The 25,129-nt window shown below is 39.2% G+C and overlaps 1 protein-coding gene and 1 pseudogene across 1 annotated transcript in view; one reads left to right on the forward strand and one right to left on the reverse strand.

Annotated features, from left to right (window-relative positions):
- CHD8 (chromodomain helicase DNA binding protein 8) overlaps positions 1-25,129 on the forward strand; it is a 54,463-nt gene that overhangs the window by 15,476 nt on the left and 13,858 nt on the right. The window contains exons 8-17 of the mRNA XM_006835469.1: positions 119-236; positions 8,103-8,186; positions 12,307-12,444; positions 19,637-19,758; positions 19,898-20,141; positions 20,984-21,160; positions 22,982-23,125; positions 23,387-23,642; positions 24,417-24,627; positions 24,876-25,071. Coding sequence (XP_006835532.1) covers positions 119-236; positions 8,103-8,186; positions 12,307-12,444; positions 19,637-19,758; positions 19,898-20,141; positions 20,984-21,160; positions 22,982-23,125; positions 23,387-23,642; positions 24,417-24,627; positions 24,876-25,071 — 1,690 coding nt within the window. The remainder of the gene's footprint in view (positions 1-118; positions 237-8,102; positions 8,187-12,306; positions 12,445-19,636; positions 19,759-19,897; positions 20,142-20,983; positions 21,161-22,981; positions 23,126-23,386; positions 23,643-24,416; positions 24,628-24,875; positions 25,072-25,129) is intronic.
- LOC102830787 lies at positions 14,057-14,650 on the reverse strand (annotated as a pseudogene).

Consider the following 25,129-nt stretch of genomic DNA (forward strand, 5'->3'; position numbering starts at 1 on the left):
TTAAAGTTTAAGAAGCGCTGGCCTAAGCATTATCTGCTTTTGCCTAGTCTCTAATCTCAGACACTGGCCTATCATTTCCTCATTTCTCCCTTCATAACTGTATTTCCAACCCCTTTAGCTCCTATCTACACTGTGAGTGGGCAACTATCTCCCAGCTAGAGAAGGATAAAAGGATTCATCAAAAACTAAAGCGCTTCAAAAACAAAATGTCTCAGATGAGACATTTCTTCCATGAGGTAATTATGAATAAATATTATCTATCATTTCTTTCATAGACTACATACAAATCATTCAGGATGTTGGTCTTGACTAATTTTTAAAAGACATAGTTTATTTGAATATCTGAATGTAAGTAAGGTTTAGAGATTTGATCATTGGACTTCACTTCCTTATTTGTCCTAGGCTTTATTTTCTCAGGTTTAGTTGTGGTTCTTTTATAATTTACAAAGTATTTTGAAATTGACTTGCTGAGTATGCATTTAGTGTTTTCAACAGATGATAAACTGATCTCTGATCATTGAGGCATTTGTCTCACTCCATTGTCCTGGTGTGGCGCTGTGGGTTAGTTAATGTGCTGGACTGCAAGGTCAGTTCGAACCACAAGGTCAGCAGTTCAAGATCACTAGCCGCTCTCCGGAAACCATATACAGGGTCACTATGAGTTGGAACTGTCTTGAAGGCACTTAACAATAGCAACAATAACATTGTCCTGGTGTGGTGCTGGACTGGAAACTACAATGTTGACAGTTCAAACCTACCAGCTGCTCCTCAAACAACATGTCATTTCTTTGTGGACAGTAGATTAAGCATTGGGCTGCTAACCATAAGGTCAGTGATTGAAAGAGCCAGCTTGCTCTTCAGGAGAAAGATGAGGCTGTCTGTTTCTGTAAAGATTTACAGTCTCTGAAACCCTTAAGGAGCAGTATCCTTTAGGGTCACTCTGAGTGGGAGTGGACTTGACAGTCGATTTCATTGTTTTGTTTTCAATCGTCAAACTATTGATGGATGGTATCTAGAGACGTAAGCAACCTTACCAATAAATTAACATTTATTTTCTCAAAATTTGTAATCCTTTATTACTACAAATGGCAATTATGAAGCTTAATTCCCCATGTCTCATGTTACCTATTGTTGTTGAGTTTATTCTGACAACATAACACGACCCAGATTTGCTGGGTTTCTTATGTTTACTGCAAGTCCTGGTGTAGCACTGTGGATTAATGCGTCAGACTGCATAGCCGTTTGAACTGCAATGTTGGCGGTTTAAGCTCACCAGCTGCTCCTCGGAAATCCTATGCAGGGTCGCTATGAGTCACAACCGACTCGACAACACATAACAACAACAACGTTTACTGAAGCAGACTACCATATCCTTCTCTTACAGAATGGCTAGTGGGTTCAAACCCCTGACTTTTCAGTTAAAAACGGGAGCTTAACCACTGTGCCATCGAATGCCACTATGTCTAATATTTCTACTGCTTAAACCCTGAGCCATGTGTAAGTGTCTCTTGTCCCTATTTTGCATTGTGAAGGTTTTATGTACGTATTCCTTGGCCAAACTCTGGGATTTCTCATCTTTGTTCTATATATTGTACTAAGTACTTTTTCTTATTTGCCTAATGCTGCTATAACAGGAATACTACAAATGAATGGATGGCTTTAACAAACAGAAATTGATTTTCTAACAGTTTAGGAAGCTGTAAGTTCGAATTCAGAGCACAGGTTCTTGTGAAGGCCTTGTCTGTCTCTTTAGATTCTACTTCCTGGTTCTGTGGAGATCTCCACGTGTCTTGGCATCCGAGTTACCCCATTTTTCTTCTGTGCTCGCTTTTTAAATCTTTTTTTTTTAGTATCTCTAAAGAGATTGATTCAAGACACATGCAGCAATGATCCTGTTTCATTAAAATAACAAAGACAACCTATTTCCAAATGGGATTATAACCACAGGTGCAGAGGTTAGGCTTTACAATATATTTTGGGGGTTACAACTCAATACATACCATTCTACCTTTGGCTCACCAAAATTTATGTTCTTACCCAAGTGAAAGACCAGAAGAGTTTTGGGATGACATCAAAAACATCATACGTGAAGACAGCAAAAAGTCATTAAGAAGACAAGAAAGAAGGAAAAGGTCAAAATGCATGTCAGCAGAGACTCTGAAACTTGCTCTCCAACAAAGAGATGCTAAAGCAAATGGAAGAAATGAGGAGGTAAAAGAGCTGAACAGAATATTTCAAAGTTCAGCTCGAGAAGATAAAGTGAAATATTATAATAAAATCTGCAATGATCTGGAATCAGAAAACCAAAAAGGAAGAACATGCTCAGCATTTCTAAGGTGGGGGAACTGAAGAAAAAAATTCAAGCCTCGTCTTTCGTTATTGAAAGATTCTCTGGGCAAATTATTGAATGATGCAGAAAGCATCAAGAGAAGATGGAAGGAATACACAGAGTCACTGTACCAAAAGGAAATGGTTCATGTTCAACCGTTTCAAGAGGTAGCATATGATCCAGAGCCAGTGATATTCAGGGAGGAAGTCCAAGGTGCATTGAAGGAATTGGCAAAGAACAAGGCACCAGGAATTGATGGAATCAAAATTGAAATCTTTCAAGAAAATGAGGCAGCACAGGAGGCACTCAGTCATCTCTGCCAAGAAATTTGGAAGACAGCTATCTGGCTGACTATTTGGAAGAGATCCATATTTGTGCCCTTTTTCTAAAGCGAGGTGACCCAACGGAATGCGGAAATCATCAGACAATCTCTTTGATATCTCAAGCTAGTAAAGTTCTGCTAAAGGTAATACAGAAACAGCTACAATCATACATTGACAGAGAATTTCCAGAGGTTCAAGCTGGTTTCAGAAGAGGCTGTGGAATGAGAGATATCATTGCTGATGTCTGATGGATCTTGGCTGAAAGCAGTGAATATCAGAAAGATGTTTATATGTGCTTTATTGACTATGCAAAGGCCTTCGATTGTGTGGATCATGACAAGCTATGGACAACATTGCGAAGTATGAGAATTCCAGAACACTTAATTGTATTCATGAGGAATCTGTACCCTGGACCAAGAAGCAGTTGTTCGAACAGAACATGGGAACACTGAATGTTTTAAAATTAAGAAAGGTGTGCAACAGGTTGTATTCTTTTACCATACTCATTCAACGTGTATGCTGAGCAAATACAAGAAGCTGGGTTATATGAAGAAAAATGTGGCGTCAGGATTGGAGGAAGACTCATTAACAACCTGCGATATGCAGTTGATACAACCTTGCTTGCTGAAAGTGAAAAGGACTTAAAACATTTACTGATGAAGATCAAATAGCATAGCCTTTGGTATGGATTATATCTCAATGTCAAGAAAACAAAAATCCTCACCACTGGACCAATAAACAACATTCTTATCATTGGAGAAAAGATTGAAGTTGTGAAGGACTTCGTTCTTCTTGGATCAACTGTCAACTCTCGCAGAAGCAGCAGTCAAGAGATCAGACGACGTATTGCATTGGGCATATCTGCTGCACAGGAACTTTTTAAAGTGTTGAAGAGCAAAGATGTCAGTTTGAGGACTAAGGTACGCCTGACCCAAGCCAGATATTTTCAATAACCTCATATGCATGTGAAAGCTGGGCAGTAAATAAGGAAGACCGTAGAAGAATTGATGCCTTTGAATTATGGTGTTGGAGGAGAATATTGAAAGTGCCATGGGCTGCCAGAAGAACCAACAGATTTGTTTTGGAAGAAGAGCAGCCAGAGTGCTCCTTAGAGGCCAAGATGGCCAAACTTCGTCTCTCATACTTCAGACATTGTCAGGAGGGACCAGTCGCTGGAGAAGGAGATCATGTTTGGTAAGGTGGAGGGTCAGAGAAAAAGAGGAAGACCCCCAATGAAATGGATTAGCCAGGCGGCTGCATCGATGGACTCAAGTGTGGCAACAGTGGTGAGGTTGGCCCAGGATCGGACATTGCTTTGTTCTGCTTTGCACAAGGTCACTGTGAGTCAGTGCTGACTCAGTGGCGAATAACAACAACAACAACAATCTAAGTGAAAAACACATTTACCCTATTAATCATCCCAAAAGTCTTAAATCAACTCCAAGTTCAAATTCTCATCAGTTGAATCATATAGACTATAGTTGAGATTTTGTGTGTAATCCATTTGGGGATCAAATTATTCTTGATATGTGAACCTGTGAAATCTTGACTGCAAAGTATCTGTTTCTAGAGTATAGTGGTAGAGCAGATAGATGTTTTCATTCCAAAGGCGAGAAATTAGAGGGAAAGAAGGGATAAATGGGCACCAAACAGTCTAAAACCTAACAGAATAATTTATATTAGCTCTCAAAACTTGAAAATATTCCTATTATCTAAGACCATCTGGGCAAGGACTCTGCCTTCCAGATTTTGGACATTGGTCACCAGCTCTGGATTCTGGGTGGAGCCTCCTCAGCCCTGGGCTTCAAGCTTCACTTTCCAGGTCCACTGTGGGAGCAGCTCTGCTCCCTGATCTATGGGCAGCCCCATTCTCCTACCCCTTTGTTAACCCACTTCTTGGTCCTGGCTCTGCTCTTCTGTCCTTTGGTTCTGGCACACGCCCCTACCCCCCAACTATGAGTAAGTATTTCCATAGTATGGAACTGAATTGATGTTCATATGAAACAGGAGGCCAAGGCCCCATCTTCTGAGACCCAACAGACCGTCGTTCTAACTTTGGAAATTGAGACAACCCTCCTTCCTGGACTCCTTCCAGCTCTTCTGCTGATGTCCTAACTGCTCCAGGGATGATTTTTTTTATTTTGTAGATGACAACAGATGTAGCTCTTTTGACCTGTAGAATTCAAAGAGGTGGGCAGCAACAAAAATTTCCAAATGTTATATTTAAAAAAAAAAACCAACTTATTTTTTTAATAGCTTATTTAAGTCCATTTCTTTCCTCTCACATTATACTATAAGCAGTAAGAGGAAACCACATGGTCCTTTTAAGATCTTGCTTTGAAATTCCCTTAGTTAGACATCCAAGTTCATCACTTAACAAGTTCTACTTTCCTCCAAACATTTGAAGATAATTCAGTTCTTTGTAACTACATAAAAAGCTTCACCGTTTGTCCATTGTCCAGTCATGTGTTCTTCATTGTCTTTTAAAACCTCATGCTCATTTAATGTGTCCACCTTTCTAGGAACATTCCTGTTTCTGTCAGACAAGTATTCTCTAAGAGGATACAGACATTTTTTACAGTTCTCCTCAGTTGATTCTAAGCCCTCACCAGAATTGCCTTTGACTTCTGTATTCCATCAACAGTCTCTTCAAGGCAATTTAGTATTTTACTATGAGCTTTGGTAGCATAGTGGTTACGAGTTGGGCTGCGAACCTTAGGGTCAGCAGTTTGAAACTACCAGCTGCTCCGTGGGAGACTGATGAGACTTTCTGCTCCTGTAGATTTATAGCCTCGGAAATCTTGTACAGGGTTGCTATGGGTTGGAACCGACTCGACGGCGCATAACAACAACATTGTTGTTAAGTGCTGTCAAGTTTGTTCTGATTCATAGTTGTTTTCTATAGAGTTTCTGAAGAGCAGCTGGTGTGTTTGAACCACCTTTGCCACAATTCTCTGCTGTTGACACTTTTCTAGGTAGAATCTCATGCTCCTCTCATTGGCATCTGTCTTACCCTGTCTCTCTTTGCTTGTTTAATTTTTTTATAAATCAAGAGATAGGCTCAAGATACATTCTATACTAATCTTGTCTCATTAATGTAGCAAAAATAATCCATTCCCAAATGAGATTAAAACTACAGGCATAGAGGGTAGCAGGAACATAGTTCAATTCATAACATACTTTGAGGGAAATGATTCTTTTTGAAAGCTTCTTGCAGTTAAAGGAGAACAGATAAGAAAGAGTTGAGAAAAAGACTATTCAGCTAAAAACAATTGTAAGTACATCTGCTTAAATTAACTTTATGTCACCATATCACCTGGAGAGGACAAATATGACCATGTAGGTTTTATAGTTTCTTACTATATGAAAATAATAATTGGTTTACATTTTTGGTCATGTTCTTTTAATGTCTAACTTTGAAATGTACAGTCGAACTGTAACTCTGTTCCGCCTGGGATTAGATGTAAAATTTCTGGACATCAACCTGAGTTCTACTAACTTAATTCATATGCCAATTAAATCTGCTTTTATAGGTAGGCCATTTAAGCATGAAAACCATGTATTTATTCATCAAATGTGCTAAGCAGTATGGTAAAGAAAACAGATGTGAGCAATTCTCATGTAGCTCACTATCTAATTGAGAAGAGACAGATTTTTAAAAAATAATTCAAATTGTGACAGGTGCCTGCAAGGACAAACAGATAATGAAGAAATAACCTACTTTTTATTGGGGGGTGCAATGACTTCATACGATCAACACTGGACTGTAAACCAGAAAGTCTACCGTAGAAAGATGAGGCTTTCTACTCCTGTGAAGATTTAAAGCCTCACAAACTCTATGCAGGATGGCTAGGAGTAGGAACCAACCCAATAGCACTTAACAACACCTTTATATTGGATGATTATGAAATGCTGCTCTGAGAAGCATTGTTTCTCTTAAGAATTGAATGATGAATAGGAGTTAGCAAGGCCAAGAACACAAGTAAAATACTGTTTACTTATTCATGGCATGGGGAATACTATATGTGAAGGTCCTGATAGGATAGGTAACTCAAAAGAAAGATAATGCAATTGATTGTCATACATCATAGAATGTGAATGGCCCAGGATGGGGAAAAAATTAGGCAAGCAGACCCTTGTTGTTATGTGCCGTGGAGTCGGTTCCGACTCATAGCGACCCGATACAGGGTTTCCAAGGCTGAAAATCTTTACGGGAGCAGAAAGCCTCATCTTTCTCCCATGGAACAGCTGGTAGTTTTGAACTGCTGACCTTGCGGTTCGCAACCCGGTTCGTAACCACTATGCTACCAGAGCTCCTTAAGCAGACCCTTAGACCTGTAAAATACTTTTGGTTTAGTTTTTATTCTAAGTATAGAGGAACGCTATTTAGCTACTTAAAGCAGGCCAAAGATCTAGTCCAGTATTCACATTTTAAAGATCACCTACATTCTGTGGAATAGATTAAAGAAGAGTAATCTTCTTTAGGATAGCAGTAGGATGATCAGTAAGGAGACAGTTGGAACTTTCTAGATGAGAGATTATTGTGACTTGGACTAGGCTGGTTTTAGTGGCTAGAATGGACAGATTTGTAATTAATCATTTGAAGTAAGATTGAAGGGCTTGGATAGAAGGGTTATGGTCTGAGCAGATGTATAGAGTTGGGGTCATTTATTGAAATACGGAAGATTTTTTGGGAAGCAGCTGATTTGAGAGAAGTCAGGAATTTAATATAGACCATGTTAAGTTTTAAATTCCTTAGTGAATGTATAGTAAGCCAGATGGATATTTGATTGAAAAGAAGTAACCAAAACCCCCCCAAAAAAAATCATAAGAGGAGGGCAGGAGGACTAAGAAAATATCTCAAAAAGCCAAGGCAAGAGATACTTTAAGGAGGGAAAGATGAATATAGAAATGTGTCCACTATATTCAGCAAGTTTCAGATTATTAATGATACTGAGAATAGTAGTTTTAGTTGTGTAAGGTAAATGGACAGATTGATAATAAAAATCAAATTAGAATGACTGGACTAGAGAAAAGGAGGTTTTGAAATAGAAATAATGTGTGCTAAAACTTTTGGGGAAATTTGAATATGATGTAGAACAGAGAAAGTTTCAAAGGGATGTCGAGTAAAAGTAGAGATATTTTTGAAGATATGAAATAGGAGAAGATAGTTGTATGTTTGTGGGAATTATTTATTAGAAAAGGATTCTTCAGAAGGTAATAAGGCATGAAATCCAGAAAATGCTGTTAGAAGAGAGATTTTCTCTTTGGTAACAGGTAAGATGATGGGTAAGTTCATAGGATTTGATTTGAAAATGGGTAACTTCTTCCATGTGGTAACTTCCGTTTTTATAATTATGAAGTTAAGTTGTCAACTAATGATGGGATGTAAGTTGAATATACTGGACAGTAATCTCTGGTTTTATTGTTTGGTTTTCTAATGCATTTAGGATGAAGAACCCTTCAATCCAGATTATGTAGAAGTGGATAGGATATTGGATGAATCTCATAGTATTGATAAAGACAATGGGGAGGTGAGTTGGGGCATGAAGACTATGAAGGATTCTTTATAGATGTTTATTGTTGGCCTGCCTGTACTTTATTTTTCAGATACAGTTGAAAAATCTCTGGGACTGACAAGCTGTTTTTTTGTTTTTAATTTTTCTGAGGGATCCATAGATTGACATTGGGAAGGGAAGGTAATGGGAAGAATGGCTAAAAGGAAAGCCTCCTATAAAGACAAACATTGCAGAGCTCTGTTTATAAGTACTTAAAGCTCAGCTAACCTTGGGCTCATTTTTCCAATTGTGAGAAATACTAGAGAATTCACTTGAGGGTGGACAGAGAGAAGAAAATCTTCATAAATCTCTATGTATATAAGTAAATCACTTGGACAGGTACTAGCATTTTCCACTTTATGTTGAGAATTGGGTATTTCATGAACTCATCAGTTAAATATCTTTTCAGTTGTCATTGAAGCAGATTGCTGCATTTGAATAGATTTTGATAGATTTTGAGGCCTCACTCCCACAGATTCAAATTTATTACACTGGACTGCTAATCACAAGGTCAGTGGTTCAAACCCACCAGACATTCCTTGGAAACCTTATTACAGGCTCGCTATGAGTTGGAACCAACAAAATGACACTTAATAACCACCACCATGAAATGTGAGATCCAAAGATCTGTATTTTTATCTTGGTCTCCCAGGGGTTCTCATGCAGTTTGATTTGGTAATTACTGCATAAAGCATTCTCTAGGGTGCAGATTTTATATATGCCAAATCATTTGCTGATAAAATTTTATAGTTCACTTTTTTAAATGTTCTAAATTGAATGGCATCTCAGGTCTATGCCATCAGTGAATTTAACATTCTCTCTTTTTAACTTCAAACTTGTTTTTAGTTTACAAGCCACTATCCTTAGAACTTTTCACTAGATTTACTTTTGTAGGGCCACATTGCACATAAAAAGTTTCTGTCACTTCTTATACAGTGGACCAGTAGAGAACTACAGAACCTTGTCAAAGATGTCAATGTTGGTGATGAGAGCTTAGTGCCTTGTTCCCACACTTTATTCTCGCAGGACCTATAGGCAAATTCTTACCTCTATAAAATTACAAAGTTTTATTTTATAAACCTTCAGGCCTACTTAGATAGAACCTTAGATATCCAACCAAACCAAATTCACTGTTGTCATGTTGATTCCAACTTACAGGGCCTTTATTGAAAGAATAGGGTCGAACTGCCCCATTGGGTTTCTAAGACTGTAAGTCTTTACAGTAGCAATATGTTTAAGTTGGTTTCCAGGGGGTTCTCATGCGTAGTTTGATTTGGGAATCACTTCATTAAAGCTTTCTCTGAGTGCTGGTTTTATATATGCTAAAATAACTTGCTGATAACAGTTGTCGTTGAAGCATCTTTACTGTATTTGAGTTTGTACTTTTAATCAATCTTGAGACCTCACTCCCACAGATTCATATTCTCTCTCAGAGTAGCTGATGGGTTTGAATTGCTGGCCTCGTGGTTAGCAACTAAACACTTAAACCATGATACCACCAGCGGTTCCTCTTAGAATACCAATGCCTATTATCTATATATCTTCAAGTTCTAGCAAGCATGTCTCAGACAACATATATGCCTTCCCAGCTTTGAAAGTCTTATTCTTTACCACCATATTTTTCCTTACAAAATCCGTTGACTTTTGTTTAGTCCTGTTGGTTATATGTTCTGCAACCGACATGACAGATAAGATTTTGGTACCCTGATACTCTTAATTTATGCTCCTAATATTGGATGGAGTCCTGGTGTGGTGCTGTAGGATAATTCACAGGACTGCAAAGTCACTTTGAACCACAAGATTAGTGGTTCAAGTTCACCAGCTGCTCCTTGGAAACCCTGTACAGAGTTGCTGTGTGTCAGAACTGAACTGACTCGACAGCACTTAACAACAACAACAACAATAGTGGAAATAAATAAGTGTTAAAATCCTTGGAGATTCCTAGCGTGGCAATGTATAAGCAGTAGAATAAGCAGTAGACTGCTAGCAACCAAGTCAGCGGTTCACACACATTGGCCACTCCTCAGAAAACCCTATACAGGATTGCTATGAGTTGGAAACCACTCGACAGCACTTAACCACTACAAGAAGGTCCTTAGAAATAAAGTTTTGATGCTGGAATGGTGACCTGAACAAATGGCTTTTCATAGAGACTTGAGGCACTCAGTTGTTGTGTTGTTAAGTGCTGTCGAGTCGGTTCTGACCCATAGCGACCCTGTACAGGGTTTCCGAGGGTGTAAATCTTTACGGGAGTAGAAAGCCTCATCTTTCTCCCGCGGAGCAGCTGGTAGTTTCAAACCGCTGACCTTAAGGTTCTCTAGTACATTGTTATTGTTAAGTGCCATCAAATTGGTTCTGTCGCATAGTGACCCAGTATAGGGTTTCCTAGGAGTAGCTGGTGAATTTGAACTGCCAACCTTGAAGTTAGCAGTCTAGTGCTTATCCTGCAGCACCACACTAGGACTCCACTACAATACTAAGAGACTTCAAAAGTTCATGGAAAGTGGAATTAAAAGGTAATAGAAATTTTCCATTAACTTTTTGAAGCCCCGTACAGAAATGGGTGAAACAGTAACTGGATTAGTTCTAGGGAAACCTTGATTTGTGACTTTCTTGAGACATTTCTTTTTTCTAACTTCTTACCAGCTAGTTTGGAGTCCTGGTATGGCGCTGTACAGTAAGCACTGAACTGCAAAGTTGGCAGTTCAAACTCACCAACTGAACCTCGGAAACCCCGTACAGGCTTGCTGTGAGTCGGAATCGACTCCATGGCACTTAACAACAACAACCAGCTATTATTTTAAGTGGTATTCTCTGAATTAATCATTAGAGTTCTTCATTAATTATGTAATCATGCCTTATATGACCCAAAAATGGAAATGCAAAGATATTCTTGTATAGTGAGACTTGGGAGCTGTTTTGCCATTGTTGGTCCCTTGCAGTAGAAGACTGCATTCTGGCCACTAGAGATTCAGCATTTACCCTTTCTACTTTTTGTTACCTCTCTTCAGCAATACTGACCACCTAGTTATGTGGGGTTCACACAGAAATCTCTTTACCACTCTCTTGACTGCAATTGAAACTGCTATACAAGTGAAACCAAATTCAACACAACACAAAACATAGGAATAGAATCTTGTGGTGGTGGTGTTTTTGTTTGATTGTCATGTTTTAATGCTCAGTGTCCCAGAAACTCCTAGGGAAAAACTTCTCTTTTAGTAGTTTCTTTTAGTAAATTGGTGGGAGAATGATCAAAGCCACAAATCAGTGATGCTCAGCAGGTGAGACTATGGTGTGTGTATTCAGCCTGACTTTTTCAGCAGTTTTGGAGCTTTTAACAGTTGTGTTCTGAGTCTGTTGTTGAATTCTTCTCTTTTTTTTCCCCTTTTATCTTTTTATTTTGATTTGAGTGGAAGTTTAGTATTTAACAAATCATACACTTTGTTTCATCTTGATGATAACAATCCCTTCCATGCAACAGCACTTATCCTGCTTCCTCCCTGTGGTTTCTGTTTCCATTCCACCTACCTTTCCATCCCATCGCAACTTTGTCCTTAGGTAAATGTTGCCCTTTTGATCCTGAATGTTGACCATTCAGTGGTGAACATACCTTACTAGTGTTGTTTCCCCCCCTATATACCTATCTGCTGCTTGACTGAAAATCGGGCCACAAGAGTGAGTTCCTTTCCAGACCTGAAGGGTGGTCAAGGGCCATAGTCTAGTGTTCTCCAGTTTCTTTGTGACCAGTAAGCGTAGTCTCTCTCTCTCTTTTTTTTTTTTAATAATTTTTGATTTTGTTCTACATCTTCTCCCATTTTTTCTGAGACCTTCTAATGTGAATCCTTTCAGGACAGTTGATAGTAGTAGCTGGGCATCATCTAGTTTTTCTGGTCTAAGACTCATGGTGACTGATATTCACATGCTCATTTGGTCAGTTGAACTAGTTGATTTTAGGCATCTTCTATTTTCATCACTCTTTTTTCTTCTGTGTATGGAGAGGCCAATAGTTCTTAGGTGGTCACTCTTGAACTTTTTAAAAATCACAGCAGAGGAAAGAGAAATCAGTTTATTAATGCTTTGAATTCTTTTCTCCTAGCCTGTAATTTACTACCTTGTGAAATGGTGCTCTTTGCCCTATGAGGATAGTACATGGGAGCTGAAAGAGGATGTTGATGAGGGCAAGATTCGAGAATTTAAACGGATCCAATCAAGGCACCCAGAACTCAAAAGGGTGGTAAGTACATTTCTATTTAGTTTACATAAATCCATATAAACATAATCCTTTATTTCCTCTGTAGAAGATATTTTGTTTTTGGTTTTTTTAGCTTTTAAATGTCAGAGACATTGAAAACATAGTATAATAATGCCCCTGTTTTACCTGAAAAAGATAAATAATACCATTATGACACCTGAAAGAATATTGAAAATTTCTTAATGTAATCAAATATCCAGTCACTGTCTGCATTTCCCTAATTTTCAGGACATTATTTGAATTGGAATTTAAACAAGACCCATATATTGCTTGCTTATTGGTTAATGTGTCTAAAATCATTCTTAATTATAGACCTCCTCTGGTCCCCCTGTCCTTCATTCTCTCTTCCTCCTTTGTAGCTTTCTCTTGGAAAAAATAGGTGATTTATTCCATGGGATTTTCTGGAGTCTCGATTTACTGATTATAAAAGGCACACAGTACCTTTTTACTTGTTTTCCATTTTCTATGTTCATATTTGCAGTTAGATCTAGTGTAGTGCTTTCTGATAAACTTTTTAGCCCTGTTCTATTCAATACAGTAGCTGCTAGACACATATTGTTAAGTGCCGTCAAGTTGCTTTCCACTCATAGTGACCATGTATAGGGTTTCCTAGGAGCGGCTGGTGAACTTGAACTGCCAATCTTGCAGTTGTGAATTGTTAAATTAAAATTAATCATTCCCTAGTTACATTAGTACTGGACCGCTAACCACAATATGGGTAGTTTAAACCCACCAGAGGTTCCTCAGAAACACTCTACGACTAGACCGCTATGGATCAGGACCAACCTGATGGCACTCACCAACAGCCAACAATGACACTAGTTAACATTTTACATGTTCAGTAGCCACATGTAGCTAGTGGCTGGTATACATTTCCATCATTGTAGACAGTTTTATTAGATAGCAAATTTCTACAGGCTTGTTCCAATATGGGATGAGAGATGGTAAATCTGCTTTAAATGTGGTACTGTTTTCTTCCATCAGGTTGTCTTTTTTTTTTAAACTGTTTTATTGTGAATTATGTGATAGTTTACATGGGAGAACATTAGCTTTACATTTATCCTATCATATATTGTTACATTGCTATGGTTACAACCCCCTCCATGCATCATCAACCAACCAAAGGGTATATACACTACAAGCCTGTCCCCCTAGTCATCAGCACACAGCCCCTCTCCCTCTCTGTGTCTAAAGTCCCCAGCTGCTCCATCTCTCCACGTCATTGTCTCTGCCTCCATCTCTGGCATCATTGTTTCTCTGGGTAGAGTCCTGCACTCCGCTTTTCTCCCTTGATGGTCCCATGGACCTCCATTCCTGGCCTGCAAAGTCAACCACTCCCCTCCTTTTGCTACAAAACATCTACCTTTACATTTCCAACCCTCACAGTCAGCCCTGATAGCAGTTATTCACTGTTGTGTCACATGAGTGCTGTCCTCATCTCCTTTCATCATCCCTGCCCAGACAGATTGGATACCACTCAGTGGAGATTCTACCTTCCTCCGTGCCCTCTGGATCTACGCTCCCTCTTTTTTTTTTTGAAAGAAAAACTATTTTATTTAAAAAAGAATGGGCTTGGGTGTGCAGGAGGAAGAGGTTAGTCCATTTGGGCCTTCAGTGTCCGGGTGATGATTTTGTCCTTCTCAATGATGTGGACGACGACTCCCATCCCGGACACTGTGTCCCAATCCACAGCATTCAGCATGGCTTGGGAGATGGTTTCAAATAAGTGTTCTGGATCCATGTTGGGCTCCCAGAGGGACTCGGGCATCCCATACATTTGTTCAGCGCATGTGCCAATGACCACAAAGTCATCAGTCACCATGGGGCAGCCAATGAGGTCCAGAGAGCAAATGAATGGCTTAAAGGTCTTCGGGTCCAATCCAGCAATGACAGGCTCAGTGTAGTAGAGGTTGGCCACCATGCTCATGAGAGTGTAAGGCTTGATCTGCCGACCTTCCTTCAGTTCATACAGGTTCAGCCGGAATTTGAGGCACTGGGCAACAGTGTGGACGTCAGTGGCGAGCCCCGCCAGGCCAATGTATAGACGGTCTCCCATAGGAAAGATCTTCTGGAAGTCTGTGGTCACCATCTGGGCCTGGATTCCAAAGCGCCTGTCGGCAGTGATGGCCACACAATTCTTCCCTTTCATGGCCATGATGGCCCCTCCATTATAGGACATAATAGACATGATTGCGGTGTGATAGGACCCCCAATCTTCGCCACAATTCCAGTAAACTAGTTGTAGTCCTCACTGCCTAGGTTCCCTCTTGCCTTTGTAGTCCCCCTCCCCCATTTTGGGTAGCCATTGTCCAAGTTGCCCATTCCTGTCTACTCTGTGTATGGAGGGGATAGGAATGATGCTTGCTGTAAAGATTTGTTCCCTCTTTTGAGCTACTGCATCCATAGGTGTAGGTCAAGTTCATCAAATTGTATCAGATTACTCTTTTTTTTCTCTTGTCTTCTTCTAGCTGAGTTCTGATCATTCAGCCATTTAAGCCAGGTCACATGGGTATTATCTGCAAATGTGGGTGTTCTTGTGCATATACCCTCTCTTTTTATCAGCTGGATGCTTCATTCTATACTTTAGTCACCTGTGGCTATGTCACTTGACTCTGGGCCCAGGAGTCCCCACGTCTTGCCAAACTGCTGGACAACCAGGTCTCCACCCGGGTTCACAGGAATGTATTGAATGTGGTTGGACTTAGCTCGCAACTTTATTGCTGTTTTTCCCTCACTTCCCCTTATTGGTGACCAACGTGGTCACTAGTCAGAGCACTTGTCCGCTCGTGTATTCCCATTGAGTCTCAGTCTTGAAAGGGGGGATTTGCCCTGAGGGAACCCAACCATGTGCCTTGATATCTCCTGGGTGGACAACTTGCTTGTTCTTGTAGTAGTCAGTCATTCTGCTGCTATTGTTTTGTATTTTTCCTGTAGGTCTTTCTTTTAAGAAGTATATTCTGTTCTTTTAGCTGCTTCAGGCTGGTCTGCTTGCCCTTTCTCCATCACGTTGTCTTTTGTAGTGTTTTTCAACATTTTTGATCATTAGTTGGAATCCTGATGTGGCACTATAGGATTCTCACTGGACTGCTAACCGCAGGTTGATGATTCAAACCCCCCCTTGAGCCACTCCTTAGAAATTACATACAGGGTCGCTATGAGTCAGAATCAATTCAAAGGCATTTAACAATAACAAAGCTAATAAATGAAATAATAAAATTAGAATATCACTGCTATAAAGTCCTTACAGAGTGGATCTAAGTAATGATAGTGTTGTTAAATGCTGTCTATATGGTTCCAACTCATAGTGACTTTGTATAGAGTGTTCCAAGGAGTAGATGCTGGGTTTGAACCTCCAATCTTGTGGTTAGCGGTTAAGTGCTTATTTTACAGGGCCACACACAGGACTCTATTTATTAGCTAGAATCTGCTTTAAAATTGAAGGATTCGATGGGCAAAATATTGAAGGACGCAGAAAGTGTCAAAAAAAAGGCAGAAGGAATACACAGTTATTGTATCAAAAAGAAATGATGAATATTCAACCATTTCAAGAGGTTGACATGATTAAGAACCTATGGCACTAAAGAAAGAAGCTCAAGCTGTACTGAGGGCATTGGTGAAAAACAATGCTCTAGGAACTTATGTAGTCCAACCTAAAAATTTTCAACAAACAGATGAAGCACTAGGGGAGACCAATCATCTATGACAAGAAATTTGGAAATTAGCTACCTGTCCAAACAATTGAAAGAGATCATATTTGTGCCCATTCCAAAGAGCGGTGTCCCAAAAGTATGCAGAAATCATTGAACAATGTCATTAATATCATATGCAAGAAAATTTTGCTCAAGAGAATTAAAACATGGTTGTGGTCATACATGGACATAGAGTCAGAAGATGATGTGGAACGAGGGATATCATTGCCGATATCAGATAGATCTTGGCTGAAAGAAGAAAATACCAGAAAAATGTTAACTTGTGTTTTATTGACTATGCAGAAACTTTTGACTTTGTAGATTACAACAAGGTGTGGATAGCATTGCAAAGAATGGGTATTCCAGAACAATTAATTGTGCTCCTGAGGAACCTGTACGTTAAAAACCAAGAGGCATTCAAACAGAACAGGTTGATACCAAATGGTTTAAAATCTGGAAAGACTGTGTGCCAGGGTTGTATTCTTTCACCGTACTTATTAAGTCAGTATGCTAAGCAAATAACCCAAAAGCTGAATTATGTGAAAAAGAATGTGGCATCAGGGTTGGAGGAAACAACCTGTGATATGCAGATCGTACAACCTTGCTTACCGAAAGTGAAGAGGACTTAGAATACTTACAGATGAAGATCAAAGACCACACCCTTCAGTATGGGTTGCACCTCAGTGTAAAGAAAATAAAAATCCTCATAACTGAACTAGTAAATAACATTCTGATAAATGGAGAAAATACTGACATTGTCAAAGACTTCATTTTGCTTCAATCCACAATCAACCCTCATGAAAGCAGCAGTCAAGAAATCAAATGACATTGCAAAGTAGTTCCCTAGCATTCTTTAAAAGTAACCAGTGGGTTTTTTCTTATAAGCATCATAATGAATTCATAAATATATTTGATGTGGTTTAATACAACATATTTTAAAAAATGACATCTTTATGGGAGATATATAAATTAGTATTTTTAAACTATCTTTTATTGAATATTTTTTGACTTGTACTAGGCAATTTGTATACATTTTGTACATGGGTATTTGATGTTCCCAACAACCCTGAAAAAGTTGAGGCTGGGAGGAGACAGATCATTTCTTCACATTAATATAATTGGTTAAGTGAGAACACTAGTACTTGAGCCTATTGTTGTTAAGCTTTCATGGAGACGATTCTGACTCATAGTGACCCTATATAGAGTAGCCAAGGCTGTGAGTGTTTGCAGGAGCAGAAAGCCTCATCTTTCTTTCATGGAGCAGTTGATGGGCTCCAACCACCAATCTTGTGGTTCGTAGTCCATTGCGTATTCTACCAAGCCACCATACTCCCTTACTTGAGCTCAGGGCAGTCTAATTCACATAAAACTATGCATTTGGGTCATGTCTTATAGTATACCAAGGTATTGCTTGTCCATTTATGTTCATTTATTAATTCTACAACTATTTGTTAAACACCTGTGGTAAGTACCTGGATGCTAAGGATAAATTTGTGATGAAAATTAAAAAAAAATATGTGTCTTAATGGAGCCAACCTTTAGTGAGAGGATACAGACATAAAATAAGCAAGTACATTATATAGTATGTAAGAAGGAGATATTAAATATTATATAAAGCAATAACAGCAACAAAAATATACTGATAAGAGATCCAGTATGCTGGAAAGGAGATTAAATTTATGAATAGAGCACATAGGAGTTAGGTTATGTCTTACTAAGGTGATGGTAGTTGAGCAAATGTTTAAAAGATGTAAAAGGGAGCAAATCATACAGTATCTGGGGAAAGAGTATTTTGAAGGGAACAGCAAGAATGGGGACCCTCAGGCAGGGCATACTTGTGTGTCAGAAAAGTGGTGAGAAGACTAGGATTCCCAGAGTACAAAGATTGGGTAGGGCCTTGTGGACAATTATAAGAATTTAGGCTTTTACTCTAGGTGAAATGTGAGTTTTGAGCAGGATGACAATACAGATCCAGAGGAAGGAGGCACGGTATTGGGCTTAATGAGAGTCTTAGATTTGCCAGATGATTAAGATGGCCTTGAGGATATAGGCAAGGATCAGTTTGGTGACTGACTACTGAAGTAAGTTGTACTAGGAGACAGGTGAAGACATAGGTGGTTGTTAGGTGCCATTGAGTTAGTTCCGACTCATAGCAACCTTATGCGCAACTGAGTGGAACACTGCCTAGTCCTGTGCCATCCTCACAATTGTTACGCTTGAGTCCAGTGCTGCTACTACTGCGTCAGTACATCTCCTTGAGGGTCTTTTTTGCTAAACCTCCACTTTACCGAGCATGATGTCGTTCTCCAGGGACTGGTCCCTCCTGATAATTAGGGGCTAAGGGAAAGTTGAAAAATAGTAGACCCAGTGGAGTAGGGCGTGCTGGGTTGGAGAATTGGTAAAGTTAGGGTATTAGTGGGAGTGAGCTGGGCATATATAAGTAGTGCTGATTTGTAATTGGTATAAAACTATTTGTGGAAGTTATAGTTACTGGTATTTAGAAAATGTTTGATATGATTCTGCAGTGAGTGTCTAAAGTAGGTGGAGTATTAGATCATGGGAACAGATCCAGTGTCCAAGTTGTCCATCCCTGTCTACTCTGTGTATGGAGGGGGTGGAAATAAACCCTGCTGCAAAGATTTGTTCCCTCTTTTGAGCTACTGCATCTGTAGATGTAGGTAAAGTTCATCAAATTGTATCAAATTACTCTTTTTTTCCTCTTCTTTCTTCTTCTAATTGAGCTCTGATCACCCAGACATTGAGGCTATGTCAGATGTGTATTATCTGCAAGTGTGGGGGCTCTTGTGGACATGCTCTCTCTTCTTATCCACTGGATACTTCACCCTCCACTCCAGTCCTCCATGGCTATATCACTGACTCTGGGCCCAACAGTCCCCAGGTCTTGTCACACTGCTGGCCAACCAGGTCTCCACCTGGGTTTACAGGAGTCTATTGACCATTGTAGGGCTTAGCTTGCAGCTTCATAGCTGTTTTTCCCTCATTTCCTCTTGTCGGTTGTGATACTCTGTGATCTCTTAAAACTGTAATTGCCTCATTGAGTTTTTAAAATTTGTGTTGATATATAAGGTTATAAGTTTGACCTTACTTGTTCTGTGGCACCATGTTTTTTGTGTGTCACATATTCTTTGTAGGAAACTTTGCTGCTCTTTTCCACGTGGCGCTGTAGGATAAACATGGGACTCCTAACTGCAAGGTCAGCAGTTCAAACCCATTAGCTGCTCCTTGGAAACCTTATATAGGGTCTCTGCTCTGTGAATTGGAAACCACTAGAAGGCAACAACAACATAACCTAGAACTATCTTGGAGTTCTGGTTTTAGAGCTGTAGGATAAGCACTAAACGGCTAACCACAAGGTTGGTGGGTCAGCCCCACCAGCTGCTCTTAGGAAACTCTGTATACAGTGTCACTGTGAGTCAAAACTGACTAGCATAAGTCTTGCCTGATCCCACTTACTTATTTTTTAGAATCGGCCACAGGCAAATGCCTGGAAGAAGTTGGAGCTTTCGCATGAGTACAAGAACAGAAACCAGTTACGGGAATATCAATTGGAAGGGGTCAACTGGCTGCTCTTTAATTGGTATAACAGGTAAGGAGAAAAGTGCATCCATAAGAGTTAGGTTCAGTATGGGGATTGTTTTTAATTATCTTTGAAACAGTATCTTCCTGCTTACTTTTTAAGATGGTATCTTTTAACGTGTCTTTGTTTCTCTATGATGAACTTTTAGGCAGAACTGCATCCTGGCTGATGAGATGGGATTAGGCAAAACTATTCAGTCCATTGCCTTCTTACAGGAGGTATATAATGTGGGCATCCATGGCCCCTTCCTGGTCATTGCCCCACTGTCCACAATTACTAACTGGGAGCGTGAGTTCAATACATGGACAGAGATGAACACTATTGTGTATCATGGTAGTTTGGCCAGCCGGCAGATGATTCAGCAATATGAAATGTACTGCAAAGATTCAAGGGTGAGTTGTGTTGTGTGTCTTAGGAATGTTGTAGTTCAGTGAAAGTGGGCCAAAGTACCTGGAATTTTATGAGTTATTTAAGGCATTTTTGTGCAGGAGTCTATACAGTAGACTTTCCTATTTTCACCCAGTGGACATTGTGATCCTGTGGAAATGATGATTTTTGGTATGTGTGAATACACACATTTTAAATAGAACTTAAAATTTTAGCATTATTGGTGAGTTTTCGTCAAGAAAATATTTTCTAGAACAAAATTCATTTAGCTATTTTTAATTCCTTGATCAGTTCTCCATATTTGGTGGTGACCTTAAATCTTTTTTCTCTTTCCTTTCTTAATGTGTTGAAACATTCTTCACCAGCATCAGTTCCTTTTCATGTAAATTTCAAACAAAAATTGGCATGACCAACAATTTTTAGTTTTTTTTCTGCTAGGTCCAATTTCTTATCACCTTTTGTGGCTTTCAATTTTGTTAATTGATTTGCTGCTTCTGTCAGTTTTTAGATAATTACTATTGGCATATACATTATTAACTATTTTGTTTTGTGTGTCTCAGCTAACTAACAAAAGCTTTAGGGCAAAGACAGATGAGCTTAGGTATACAACAGGGTCAAATGTATAACTTCATTCAGTGAAATCTCATTTTCCTAAACTGAATATGTTAAAGATGCAATGTATTTTACATTCAGTGATTTGGAAGATAGGCAGTGGGAGCAGGATACTGTTTGTATTGTTTTTTAACCTGTACCTGTCTGAATATAGAAAAGAAAATGGATCATTCAGAAGAGCTATTCATTTAGGTACATTTTAGGCCTTTTCTGACTTTACTCTCTTCATGCTTAGGAGCGTCTTATTCCAGGCGCATACAAATTTGATGCCCTGATCACTACTTTTGAGATGATTTTGTCAGACTGCCCTGAGCTTCGTGAAATTGAATGGCGTTGTGTCATCATTGATGAGGCCCATAGACTTAAGAACCGTAATTGCAAACTGCTTGATAGCCTCAAGCACATGGATCTGGTGAGTTCTCTGTCTTGGCTTAAGGCAAAAACCAGGAATTCAAATAACCTTAATTCCATATAGAATAAAAATCACTGTAATTTAACAAAGATGCTAAAAGCAATCACTCTTTCTAGTGGGTCAAGAATAGGGCATATGGTAATCTGAAAGGTATATAAAAGTCATAAATTTTAGAAATAAATTTTACTTTAGTGGTTCTCAACCAGGAAGAAAGGTAGAGTTACTATATTGGTTACCTAATGATGCATAGGAGTCCAGGTGTGGCACTGTGGGCTAATACACCAGACTGCAAAGCCGTTTGAATTACACTGTCGGCAGTTCAAGCTCACCAACTGCTCCTCTGAAACTCTATACAGGGTTGCTATGGGTCGGAACCGACACGACAGCACTTAACAACAACAATTCTGCGTAACAAAATACCCCAAAGCTTAGTTACTTAAAACAATAGCTATTATTTTTACTAATTTTCTAATTCAGTAGCTTAGGCTGTGCTGGCCATTTTCCTGATTGTCTTGCCTTGGATCAGTAATGAACTTGTAGAAGGCAGTTGGTGCTGGTTGTTGGCTGGGGCACTTGAATTGTCTTCCATGTGGTTTTTTTTGTCCTCCAGTGGGCCAGACTGGATTTCTTTCCCTGATAGTCTCAGGGCAATTCTATCAGAGCGCAAAGGCATTCAACTGCAAGGCCTTTTGAAGTATGAGCTCTGAAACTCACTAAGTGTCACTTCTGCTGCATTCTTTTTGTCAGAGCCAGTCATAAGGCATGCCCAGAATCAAGGGGTGAACTTTGATAGGATGAGCTACAAAGAATTAATGGCCATATTTAATCCATAGGTACATTCCCTAGACTCCCTAGAAGTTGTAGGCATTGGGCTGCTAGCTGCAAGGTTGGCAATTTTAACCCACCAGCCACTCTGTGGGAGAAAGAAGAGGCTGTATGCTCCTGTAAAGATTTATAGTCTAGGTAACCCTTTGTAGAGTTACTATGAGTTGTAATCGACTCTATAACAGTGGGATTTTGCTTTTATGGGGAATTGAGTATACAAAGGCATATATAATAGAAACTAAAAACATAATCTGAATTTCCATTTCCTAATTTGCCTATAAACAATGTAGAATAAGTATTTGACCATAAGGTTGGTTTGAACCACAAGGTTAATAGTTCAAACTTCCATGCTCCTTGGAAACCCTGTACAGGGTTGCTATAGGTCAGAACCAACTCAACAGCACTTAACAACAATAATAATTTGCCTACAAGGAGCTTTGGTAGCATAGTGTTATGGGTCAGGCTGCTATACTCAAGGTCAGCAGTTCAAAACTACCAGCTGTCCACTGGAGAAAGATGAAGCTTTCTGCTCCCATACAGATTTACAGTCTTGGAAACCCTTTACAGGACCGCTATGAGTCGGAACTGTCTCCACAGTACATAACCACCACCAGTTTGCCTGTAACCATCTTTAACTAACTTTCAATATTTAAAGTCCTGATGTGGCCTTGTGGTTTAATGTGCCAGATTGCAAAGCCATTTGAACTGCAAAGTCGGTGGTTCAAGCTCACCAGCTACTCCTCGGAAACCCTATACAGGGTCGCTATGGGTCGGAACCAACTTGATGGCATTTCACAACAACAGTATTTAAAATGTTACCAGAGGGTGTCTTGAAAATGTTTCATGCTTATTAAAAGAGGGAGCAAGTGAAAGTTTAAACAGTAATCTGGATTATTCCCATCATTTTACTGATGAAGAAACTAAGCTAAAAATTCTATCACTTGATGGAAAACCCCAGAAGTCTTTTTACATTTAAAATGCTTTTTTCATTTATAGGAACATAAAGTGCTACTCACAGGAACTCCATTGCAAAATACTGTGGAGGAACTGTTTAGCTTGCTTCATTTCTTGGAACCTTCACAGTTTCCATCAGAATCAGAATTCCTCAAGGACTTTGGAGATCTCAAGACAGAGGAACAGGTAAACTGTATCTAAAGAGATACTAACCCAGGACAAAAAAAGTGAGAGTTTATTCCAGTAAGACATCTATTGCCATATTCATCAAGAACCTTTCTAACCTCCCTTATAACTTTGTACCCACAATATCTGTGATGTGTCCAAAATCTATACTTCTGAGATACTTAAGAACTCTAATTTTATTTCTCTGTGTTTCCACATAATGAATGTGAGAATGTTAGTCTCCATGTTATTCATGCCTTTTTCTCTCTGTGTTAAATACAGGTTCAAAAGCTACAGGCCATTCTGAAGCCAATGATGTTGAGAAGACTCAAAGAGGATGTTGAGAAAAACTTGGCCCCCAAACAGGAAACTATTATTGAAGTGGAACTGACCAACATTCAGAAGAAATACTACCGGGCTATTTTGGAGAAGAATTTCTCCTTCCTTTCCAAAGGGGCAGGCCATACCAATATGCCTAATCTACTCAACACAATGATGGAATTACGCAAGTGCTGCAATCACCCATATCTCATTAATGGTGAGAGAATTCCTAGAAATTTTCTGAATTTTAAAATGATCTCTTTATTTTCTGAAATGATGCTCTCAAGGATAATGGATATACCAACGGATCCAACCTAATTTAAGGGTGGTGGTGGTTATGTGCCGTGAAGTCGGTTCCGACTCACAGTGACCCTGTACAGGGTTTCCGAGGCTATAAATCTCTATAGGAGCAGAAAGCCTCATCTTTCTCCCGCAAAACTGATAGTTTTGAACTGCTGACTTTGTGGTTTGCAGCTCGATTCGTAACCACTATGCTATCAGAGCTCCTTAATTTAAGGGTAGGGTTGTCCTTTTAGAAAAATTCTTAATATGGAATAGCTTACTCTGGTTCTTTCTGCCCATGCAGTTCAACATAATTTCTAAAATTAAGCAGGTTATGCTCCTTAGAATTTCATCAATAAGAACTAGGGCCATTCTGTCCTCTGGATAGATGTTATCACTGATACTCTATTTTGCAAGTAGGAAGGTGATCATGGTTGGCATGTTCTTTCCCAGTCCTTGTTCATATTTTTCTCAAATATAGTTTTAAGTCTACCTTACTGAACATATTTTAGAGAGCACAAGTAAATATGATTTAGGTAGGATTTCTTGGTGCTAAAATTTAGTGTTTAAAAATGGAATTAATTAAAAATTAAAAATCTCAAATTAGATTATTAGTTTTCCCTTTGCTTTCTTATGTAATAAATAATAAACTACAGCCTTAGTATGTTTCTCTGGGTCTCAAGTTCAACTTTAATTTTTCTCTTGACAGGTGCAGAAGAAAAAATCCTAACAGAATTTCGGGAAGCGTGCCATATTATACCTCATGACTTCCACCTACAGGCCATGGTTCGTTCAGCTGGCAAATTGGTCCTTATTGACAAGTTACTTCCAAAGCTTAAAGCTGGTGGCCATAAGGTTTTGATCTTCTCTCAGATGGTACGATGCCTAGATATCCTAGAGGATTATCTAATCCAGAGGAGGTGAGAAAAGAGTCAATCTGTAGCCTTGTGACTAGCTGTGTTTTCATTAAGCTGTAAAGAGTTAGAAAGCCTAGGTTTAATAAAAGTTGACAGTAACTCAGGCTGGAATAACTTAAAACTCACTTTTAACCTTTGATAGAATTTTTGGCTAAGTTAGGGATATGGAGATACTGATACTGATTCTAGTGTGCTGTTTATCTTTTCTTCTTCTTAACCTCATGAATTTTTCTTCTGTGCTTTCCATATAGGTACTTATATGAGCGTATTGATGGACGAGTTAGAGGCAACCTTCGACAGGCTGCTATTGACCGCTTCAGCAAGCCTGACTCAGACCGTTTTGTGTTCTTGCTATGCACTCGAGCTGGTGGATTAGGTATTAATCTCACAGCTGCTGATACATGCATCATCTTTGATTCAGATTGGAATCCTCAAAATGACCTGCAGGTAATGGAAATCACTGTCTTAGGGACTACCTAAGCTGAAGATGCCAGAACCTTTTCAA

This window comes from Chrysochloris asiatica, unplaced genomic scaffold, assembly GCF_000296735.1.
Source record: "Chrysochloris asiatica unplaced genomic scaffold, ChrAsi1.0 scaffold00017, whole genome shotgun sequence".
NCBI classification, from domain to species: domain Eukaryota; kingdom Metazoa; phylum Chordata; class Mammalia; order Afrosoricida; family Chrysochloridae; genus Chrysochloris; species Chrysochloris asiatica.